Source organism: Cucurbita pepo, chromosome 19 (genome assembly GCF_057944985.1).
Source record: "Cucurbita pepo subsp. pepo isolate OVF chromosome 19, ASM5794498v1, whole genome shotgun sequence".
Classification (NCBI taxonomy): Eukaryota; Viridiplantae; Streptophyta; class Magnoliopsida; order Cucurbitales; family Cucurbitaceae; genus Cucurbita; species Cucurbita pepo.
In genome coordinates, this window is record NC_141816.1 from 2,536,777 (window position 1) to 2,547,485 (window position 10,709).

At 34.6% G+C, this 10,709-nt stretch overlaps 1 protein-coding gene across 1 annotated transcript; it reads right to left on the bottom strand.

The window, feature by feature from the left end:
* Positions 1-219: 219 nt before the first annotated feature.
* Positions 220-7,807, bottom strand: LOC111781117 (chlorophyll synthase, chloroplastic). Its single transcript, XM_023661557.2, has 15 exons — positions 7,583-7,807; positions 7,303-7,347; positions 7,028-7,116; positions 6,845-6,932; positions 6,464-6,549; positions 6,289-6,375; positions 6,138-6,203; positions 5,975-6,058; positions 5,842-5,903; positions 5,236-5,311; positions 5,088-5,150; positions 4,893-4,974; positions 2,581-2,657; positions 825-872; positions 220-626 (listed from the first exon to the last, which is right to left on the bottom strand). Exons 1-15 carry the CDS (start codon positions 7,686-7,688, stop codon positions 564-566), a joined length of 1,122 nt encoding a protein of 373 aa, XP_023517325.2. The 5' UTR covers positions 7,689-7,807; the 3' UTR covers positions 220-563.
* Positions 7,808-10,709: the final 2,902 nt, after the last annotated feature.

Here is a 10,709-nt window from a genome sequence, read left to right on the forward strand (position 1 = left end):
AAAAGTTACCGAAGTGTGATTGTTTCGTAAATTAAAAGTTAAATAAGTAAATAAATATAAGAGATATAAACATTTTACATTTTTGTTAACAAATTTTTTTAATAAGTGATCCAACAATTCCATCCAAACCTAAAGATTTCACATTTTTTAAGATGTTTTACTTTTATCCTGAACTTATAAAAGTGATTCAAATATGAAGGATAGAAATTGACATGAAAATAAAGTGGTAAACAGGGAAATAGCATGGGTTTAAGAAAAGAAACAATAAACGTGTGGGCAACTACGGGCAAACACTAAGTAATCAGTAGATGATTTAGATGCAATACATACAAATTTAACCTACTGAAAGCTTTGACATCGAAAATAGCTAATAGTGTGATACAAGCCTAAATCAAAGCTTTGAAATATGAAGGAAGAGATCCAAAACCTGCGGTTACCAAACAAGACATCAATTGAGCTGTGCTGCTGGGGAGAGTCCGCAGGCTTGGCTTCCCGCTCCCTCTGGCCTTACGTTCGACTCAAACGGCCATTGCTGCACTGTTCATTCTCCCCATGTTAAGACTTCAATGGCTGGTTGCTAGAGCAGTAACCAACAGACCCAGCACAAGAAATGGTTGGGCACTCGCCTGAAATGTTATTGCAAACAGTATAAGTTGAAAATCTGGACTGATTGTGGTAGGAATACACGACACGATTACGAACGAGACATGGGGTATTGTATTTAGAGATGTTTGGAAAAGGCAGAACTATAATGCTTTTCCAGATAGCGTACAGAGAAATGGTTCTATGAACGCAAATCTACACATAGAGGAGATCTTCAGTACCTGATATTTGACATCGTACTTGACGGGGTCCTTGAGGAAGTATTTAAACTGTATAAGTTATGAGAGCATGGATTAGTCAAGTATTTACGTTCCTCATAACTAAAAGGAACGATTGTCGTACATAAGTATTAAATTATAGTTCAAGATAATGGAGAGATGGGATCACAATTTTCACCCCCCAATATTTCAAGACGAAATAAGACCGTACACTACTTTACAGTTGATTATATCTCATCAGTATCAATGGAATTTGGAATGACAAATAACCTGACTGAATTTGAATTTACGTACATGTGATGTGATATGAAATAAGGTGTCTTAATCATGCCACAAAAACTTCATGGTGGATGACAAGATTCATATATGTTGTTTAGATTTAAGGAGGTTTTATTGTATTTTTAAAGTTTTAGAGGATTTTCTTTAAGATTATAAGTTACAATTAGCTAGTGGCCATTATGATTTGATGGCCATGAAAGTTACAACCTTTAAATTAACCATACGGTACTATAAGATTTATTTTCAAGGTTATAAATAGTCATTCATGTTATTGTTTTAGTATGAAGATTTTGGATATTAAAAATGAAGTTTGCATATTATGCTTCTTAATCCATAAGTTTGTTCCTTTCCATTACTTGTATTTAGATTTGCATGCTAGAGTCATTCAAGTAGTCTTGATCAAGCTATCTTGTGGAGTGATTCGAATCACGAGTTTAAAAACGAGTTTTTTTTACTCTTGATCTTGATCATCAAAGTAATCTATTCCAAAATTTTCCCTTATTATTTTTGGATTCTTGGATAATTTAGATGTAAAGGTCTTATTCAGACCAAAAAAGAATTTCATATCAGTATGGCCTTTTGTTGTTAACTTTTAGGGCAGATTTTCGTGTTTCATATCATGGGTCTTACTTTGCAAGATTTTTTTTCTTTTTTGGTCTTTCTTTATGGCTAAAGCTTCTATAGTTTATCTTCAGTTTGGTTTGTTGTTGATCTCCCTCTTTTTGGCTTTACATCTTCACAGCTTCCCTTGTGTGTTTTTGGAGGATTTTATCTTGTCTTCAGCGGCCAGTTTGTGTTATTTGGGAGGGCTCTTTTTCGTGGTTTGGCTTTAGGGGTTTCTTTATTTCCAAGCTTTTTTTTTCTCACTATCAGCATCCTGTCTGTTTTTTGTGGGGTTTAGAGTCTCAAGATTGGTTCCAGCCTCAAGAGGTCAGCCACCTTTGGGATATGGAGCTTGATGTCTGTCTATAATAAATCTGATTGTGATTGAGATAAATGTGGTAACAATTTGGTAGAGATATATTTAATAGATTATGTCTTAAATCTGTTAAACCTATCACCAAATCAGATAAATGTGGTAAAGATTTGGTAGAGATATATTTAATAGATTATGTCTTAAATCGGTTAAACCTATATTTAGTAAACTGAAACCATATATATACCCAATAGGCACCATATATATACCGCATTAGGCCAAAATGTACTTTTCTTCATTTTATATATTCTCTTTTGTTATACATACCTAAAATCATCAATAAAACCTTTAGCCAATATTCCTCCTTGAATTTTTTCTATCATGTTTTTTGTGTTCATCTTAATCGAGTGTATGCGTTGTTAAGCGATCTTAAGAACCTTGTTCTTTTCCGTTTCCTAGTTCAACATTGGGGCTCCCTTTATGGAGTTTTTATCTCTTTAGCATCAATATCTTTTTATCTATTCAATGAAAAGTTCTGTTTCTTGTTAAAATAAAGAGATTTACCTGGAAGAAAATTTGGGGAGCGATTAGAGCAAGGAGGGCCAGTGCATAATACGGCTTACCAGCTCCCAACAGATAACCTGCAATAAGTAAACATCATTTATGGTCACGTTCATTTCAAACACATTATAGGGGGCAGTGTATTTTAACTTTCAAATCAACGCCTTCAATTTACATTAGATGTTACAATAGTCATCATGATTTTGGGGTCTACATCAAAAATAAATAGGATGATAGCTGTAAGAGAAGTAAAGATCAAAAGTAAAAAGTTGTTAGAACTTCAGCTGCGAAGAACACCATTTTCAGACTGAGATTCAGGGCTTATTTTTCTGGAGGTAAAAGAGAGATCCAATAATCCATTTTCCCAACAATCAAAAAGCCTTTGTATTTTAAACTCAGTCCGTTGAGTTGCAAACAAATTTTTGGGATCCTTGTCCATTATTACAGCGAACTTCTTCATTGAGAGTCAGGAAAATATTATTTCCAGTACTTTTACCATTGCGCAATTCCTTCAATGACTAACAGAGTTATAGATGCTAGGTGTCACAGTTGTAAGTTGTAATCTTCCAACCGTGCGGCACCATGACAAACCAAAAATCACGGCAAACGTTAAGAGGAATTCAAGCCTCAATATACTTCTTCGCTCTTTTTTGTGACTTCGTCTGTGAGATCCCACATCGGATTGTGAGAGGAACGAAACATTTACTTATAAGGGTGTGGAAAGCTCTCCCTAACAGACGCCTTTTAAAACCGTGAAGCTGATGGCAGTACATAATGGGCTAAAGCGGACAATATCTGTTAGTGGTGTGCTTGGACTGTTACATCGTCAGAACTTAGGCAACGCAACTTTACTAGGCCATTGCCTTTACAAGTCCCAAGGATCAACCTTGTCTCTACACTATGTCAAGATCCTTTAAACCCAACATCGCAATATTTCTCCTTGGTTCTCAACAACACATCCCACAGCCCACGCATTTCTACATCAATCCTAAACTTCACCAAGATGTGTTTGGACCCTCAATGGGTCGAAACAACCTTAAAACTCTCATCTCAAGTGGAGCTTACTGGGAGCATAACTATGCAACCCAAAACTTATTGAGCTATTATAATGCTTACCGAGACACAATGGGCAAGTATTGTGCCAACGAGGAACAATTGGGTCCCCTTGATACTTCATGATATCACCCCGAGCATCGGGTTGTCATCTACCTTTGCTACTCACTCGAACACACTTACCGACAACTAACTCATGGAGTTATCTTGTCTTCAAGACCTCTTGAACATCCATCCATCTGAAAACCATCGAGGCGTCAACCCTTTCGTGTTCATGCCGACTCATTTTTTTGCATATTGTGCTAAAGCCCAACCCTATAACGCCAACCTCCGACCCATCAAAAGGGCACAATTTCAGCACACCCATGTCACTCGACACTGTTTATGGAATCTCATTCCCAAAGGAAGAAGCTCAAGACACTCGTCTTGCAATGCTCCCTCACACCATGACACACGCATGTGCAATGAGGTGGCTCACTTCAAACATGAGACCACCTATAGTAACACTCTAAGGGGTTTTTGGTCTTACACCCATACTCATCAAAATGACGAGGCGTCATATGCCAACGTGGAGCACATGTTTAGCGTCTGATCACCAAATCTGGCATGTAACTCCAAAGTCTCTTGTCCAAACTCACGACGGAATCTTGACTTCCAAGTTCATGGCCCACGGCACCATATGGCCCTATCGAGCTTGTCTCCGAAACCACAGACAAAACTGTCGCTTCTCTTCTTGCTTGCGCTCAAGCTTGTCTCTGAACCCACAGACAAAACGGTCGCTTCTCTTCTTGCTTGCGCCTTAATTTGACTTTCTTGTAAACTCTTATTGGTGTGCTACATCATCCTTTCTCCTCAATCGTATCGTGGCATTTCTCTCTCTTGACCATTGACATGGCCCGACGGGTGACACTTGCATGTCACCCTTACTCTTGTCTATAACGTGGGAGTCACAACTTGCTTCTAGTGTGGTTGTAACGCTCTCCCCATGTTAAAATAGTCATCGTCTCGATAACTTACTCAGGGGCTCAATCCACCTCACCATACAATGGATTGTGAGAGTCTCCCCTACTTACATAAAAGGAAGATCCACCAAAAAGTAAATTACAAGAAAGGCCGAAACCAAGAAAAGAGCAACTTGAATCAATGTGAAAATGATCGAGAAATTTGAATTCTATGTGAAAATGATCTTGTATGCTTTAAATTTATTTCGCAAGGTTTTAAAGTGAAATTCCCTCGAGAACAAGAAGTGCCAGAAGCATTACCAGCAACAGATAGTTGAGTTATGTCAATAGCACCAACGCAAATCCATTTAGCAGTTTCAGCACCAAAAGCTACTGGAAGTGACTGTAAAAGCAGTAAACAACAAAAGCTCACATTAAAATAACAACACCAAAATAAACCTGATAAGACCTATATTAATTTTACGAAATCAAAGACCCTGTTTTAGAATGAAATACCTGAAGTCCCATAGCTCTATCCCCCTCAATACTTTTGAAATCGTTTACAATGGCTATTCCCAACTGGTTATGGCAAAGCAGAAGGCAGTCTCATTAGTATTGGATTTTGCGAAAACACAACCTCTGAAAAAGAAATTGAGAAGCATACTCCAGCTATGCTGTACAAGAGTGTGAGAACGACAATATCAGGAGTGAGAGTTCCAAATAAAGCTTGACCTGCCCACCTGAGATTGAACATTGGTTGTTACTGGAAAAGCAAACTTATCATATAATAAAGAACAAGATAGTTTTGAGCTATGTATGGTTACTGGTAGAGCCTGGAACAAGCCAATTAATTGTGCATAAATAATAAACCAAAGATAGAACCAGCCATCACGGGGGGTTCCATATATATGTGGTTCTACTCAAAGTGGATTAGACGTGGATAAAGTATTCATTATATGAATAGGCAAGGATAAAGTGTAATCATGGTCAATTGGTTTCAGTTCAGTTTGTGGTCAACGGAAGAAGGATGTTCTCCTATGATCAGCTTTTGCCTATCATACAACAGAATGCTCAAAAGTCCGACTTGATTAGGCCATTCAAATGAGTGCGAATATTGACTGCTAACCAGATATATAGAAAACTTTCAAACTTTCATATGAAACAGAAATGACTTGGTCAACCAGTCAATTACACAGAAATTACTGGTAGACTTTATTGACCATCAATTTATATCAATTTACCAAGATCTATGGATCACAGGATTACGCACCATGGTAAACTGATATAACTTGCCCCGAGAGCAAAATTTCCAATCCAACCATTTTGTTTCAGCTGCAACCACATAAAAAATGTTCTTAGCATTCAGAAGATCCACTTTAGAGACAATAAACTTTTTGTGTTACCTTTAGAGGTGGAGCGGAGTATATATATGATAACAGCGAACCACCCAGAGCAAGGTAAAAGACTACAGGGAAGTCATGCCCTGCCTGGAAATGACAAAAACGAAGTTCAGGAAAAACAATCCATATGAACGATGAGTATGATCCATCAATTTAATGAACCTACCCACACATCCAACAAACCAGCCAAGCCAAGTCCTCCCAGAAGCAACACCCAAATTTGAGTTATAACCTGATAAAATTTTATGGATGAAGAAACCAATAAGGATTGATCATACATGCCTTTGCAAATGGATATCAATTGGTTTAGCTCATACCTCATTCTCAGATATTGCCCCAGATGGGATTGGACGATAAGGTTCATTAATTGCATCGATTTCTCGGTCATACCAATCATTGATTGTCTAAAAAACCAAAGGACCAATTCTATCTCATTTTGTGCTTGAATACTTTCATAAGGCAGAGGAAAACTTTGCAACGAGGAGAGTTTACCTGTGTGTAGCCAGTGAGAAATGGACCAGACATAAGCATGCAAGCAATTGATTTTGCCACATCCTCGAAATTCCAATGGAAGTTACCTGTAAATGAAAATCTTGAATCGTTGAAGGTACATTAAATGGTTCAACGAGGTAACTAATCAATGAAGCAGAAAAATTCCAGTTAGTACAATCCCCAATTTATCTATAAGCGTAATCACTCTTTTGACCACCATCAGATGCATTAGACCATATAATACAAGACTTGAGAATGGATCTTTAAGTTTTGATATGAGAAGACCTTGTTAATTCTTATCAGACACGAAGACAAAGAAGTAAATTCATCAAAGAATTTTCAAATGCAACTTCAATATCTTCCTATGTAAAAAATGAATACCAGAAGCAGCAGCACCGCATACTACTCCCCAGACCAATGGGGGCCATGTAACAGGCTTTGTCAATTGAAGACGAATCTTCCATTTATTCTGCATAAAGTGCACATGACGAACTTAATAACGAATTATTGTAACATATACATTCAAATCTTCCTAAAAAACAAGCTGAGGACACGGTAACTCACAGTTTCTTGCGCAGCACCTTTAATTCCAAGAAGCTGGTTGAAGCTCGAACCACCACTAGCCGGCGCCTTATCTGGAGCCTGAGATTTAACTGACCAATACGAATAAGAAAAACATAAATACGAAGCACAGCATGAAAAGGAAAAAGACAATTAAAGCAGCTCAAATTTAATCATTTCTCAAGTTTCGAGAAATATACGCTGCTAGATTCGAAGTATTCCATTAGTCAACATTAAAAAAGAAAGCAAACTGAAAGAAAAAAAAACGCATGAAAAACCTTCATTGGCGTCAGTTTCAGCGGCAACAACCAAAAGCCTCCTCTCTGGAACAGTAACAAATCATCGTTACCAACACAAAAACGAAATCAGCACTTAAAATCTCAAAATCCACACCAAAGCCAGAGAAGTCCACGAAGAATAACAAGAAAATTGGAAAATTCATGCATATAACATAGAACTAAAAACGGTCATTCTTCAATTCTGAAGTTCTTCAATGTCAATGTGTATTCATTTTTATCATTATCAGAAACTAATGAAAGCATTGCAGAGTGAACTCACTAGAAAACGAAACAGAAACCGGTGATAGAGTAGAGTGAAATCGAACTCGATTGGCTTGGATGCTCGATAATCTCAGAGATGGAGCTGTATTCAATGTTAACGCCATGGAAGCACAATCTCCGTTCCTTCTTGGAGCTCCCACTGAGAATTGCGGATATTGCGCGGTTTAAAAAAAAAAGAGAGAGTACGGTGAAATTAAGCCGTCTGGTGGAAGTTGATAACTTAACCACTTGCTTTGGGTGAAGTAAAAACTAAAAATATAAATAAAAGTAACCCGAGGAGGGTAATATTACTACGTCCAAGCCTATGGTAATTAAGGTGCTCTCACTTACGATGGCTTGGCTGTCTTAAAATTTGTTAATTTTTAAATTTTTTAATTAAATGTATTTTTATTTTGGGAAAATATGAGTAGGAATAAATATTATTCTAAAAATATAATTAAGTTGCTTTACAACACTTCCAAACTCAAAAATCACTAAACCACAATTTGTTTAGCTTATTTTGTCTATTAATAAATACAATTAACCATGTTAATTTTTAGCAAATAATTTGTTTAAATGGAAAAATATATATATAAATATCCGATTTTTACCTTAACAACAAGAGATTCAAAAATAGAAGCAATTGGGCTGGCCCATTGGGCCTAGTCAGACAAGCATTTGGTTTTTTTTTTTTTTTTTTTTTTTTTTTTAAGAATCTTTTAAGGTTTTTCTCTTTCCCGTTGCAAATTAGATTAAAGATAAACAAATTAGACCGAGCATGCATGACACGTGCTCCCTTGAGTGGTCGTGAGGTTGAATTTGGGCTTTGGCTCATATTTTGTTTCACATTAAACTTTCTCGTGTTAATTTTGTCTAATTTTTCATACAAATTGGCCAATTTTATCTCGACATTAGAAATTTCAATATTTATTTGCTTATTTCCTTTCAATTTATTTTTTACTTTTACACGGACCTATTTAAAATTTTAATAGTGAAAGTGAAATGATTTTTCATAATCTATTGAAAATTGAGATAAAAGTTAAAAAAGATATTCATTTTAGTTTTGATTTTGAAAATATTACTAAAACGTAAATAATAAAATTATAAAGGAAAATATAGGTAGAAATTTTATTTATAAGCTTAATGTAAAAAAATTAATTTAGGCTTTAATAATTTTATATATATATATATATATATATATATATTTTTTTTTTTTTTTTTGGAAAAGGAACAATTCCGAATTTTGGGTTTAATAATTTAATGTAGTGGCTCCAACTCCCACAAGCATCTTTGCTAATAAATAATTCCAAGAATTGTTCCATTTATTATGCTTTAGGCTTTTTATTATATTTTTTTTATTCGTGGTATACTTTTTAAGAATAATGTTAAAAAAAAACAATAGAATTTAAATTGTTTGCCTGTTTTAGGTATATTTTGACTTTATTCTAGATTTTACCGAGGTAAATTTTATTATTATTATTATTATTATTATTATTATTTTGAAAAAATTGAAAGTAATATTTGCAAATATGCCAAGTTTAATAAATTATTATTATTATTTTTTTTTAAGTTTTGTGGACACGGATTTAAAAGAATATTATTTATTAATATATAATAAAGGAATATTTTTTTGTAGCTTCCTATTGGTATTATTTAGGAATGTGCCGAATAAGGAGAACAACTCGAGTAACCTAAAGTTACTATCGTCATCGTAACCTATGCTCTTATGCAGAATTAAACCTTTAAAACTTTATTATAAAACATTGTCTTTGACTTACGTGTTCAAAAGTATCTTTCAAACAACGTAAGGAAGTACTGAATAAAACAAGTAGTCTTCATCTTTATGACACAACCTATACAACCCATCATAGTCGAGCTAGTTGTAACAGACCCATAAGTGTCATATGAGGCATGACCATCATCATCATAATGTACGCATCCATACTCATCATCATAAATTGGGAAGTATTCCGATGTATATGAACACACAAGATGCATGAGATCTCTGTAGTTTTCATCTTTATGACACAACCTATACACCGTTCATATACTACTCTAAGTAACATGCACACATTGGCCTTTATACATTCATCATGATTATCATTAACTAGGGTTGTGTCTTTGAAAACTCGTTGTCATAATGCATCGTGACATTTAATACATGCACGTCATATTAATATGGAACGTCATCATATTAAGTCATTCATCATCATAGGTCTCTCACCGTCTTATTATTATGTATCATCATCATCATGTCAACAACATGCACATCATCATATCATTACATCATCACATCATTATCTAACGTCATCACATCATCATATAACGTCAGCACACCATCATATAACGTCATCACACCATCATAATGTCATCACATCATCATATAACATAAAACACAAATGATAGGTATAAAGGTCACTAGGCACATATCGTCATACATAAGACAAGTCTTCCGACTGAGCCGTTACTAAGGCCACTTACTTGGTTAGCTTAGGTCGAAGCTACTACGACTCTTTAATGTTAGTTTAACATTGCTCTCTGAAATCTAATTTTGCCTAGAGAATCCAACAATCATGAATTAAAATTCTACTGTAGAAAATGGCTCACCTAATTTATATATAAATAATTTAAACTTCTTTCTAATAATTGAAACTCGTATAGCACTCACATAATTTTGCATAAAATAATTTAAATTTCCTTATAATAATTTAAACTAGTTAAGCTTAATTATGCATAAATACTTCGAACTTGACTCCAAATTTTAAATTAGCTAAAAAGTAGTCCTACTAATATTTAACGCTTCGTCCTACTATTTATTTATTTATTTATTATTATTATTTTTACACAAACTACCTAGGTTGAGTTGGGTTAGCTTCTTTTAGTTTGGGTTAGGGTCGAGTTTTTAGAAAATAAAAAATTTATGACGATTTTTGTCGGATCAACCCAATCAACTTTAAAATAGAATTACAATTTAACCCAACCGTACAGGACTTACCATACTTTTGATACTATTACAAAAATTAAAAATATTTAATATTTGTAACCAATATTAATGATGCTCTGGAAATGTTTTAATATTTGAATTTTACGAGATTTTAATTATTAATATAATATATATTTCAGATAATTGTGTTTTTTTTTTAATA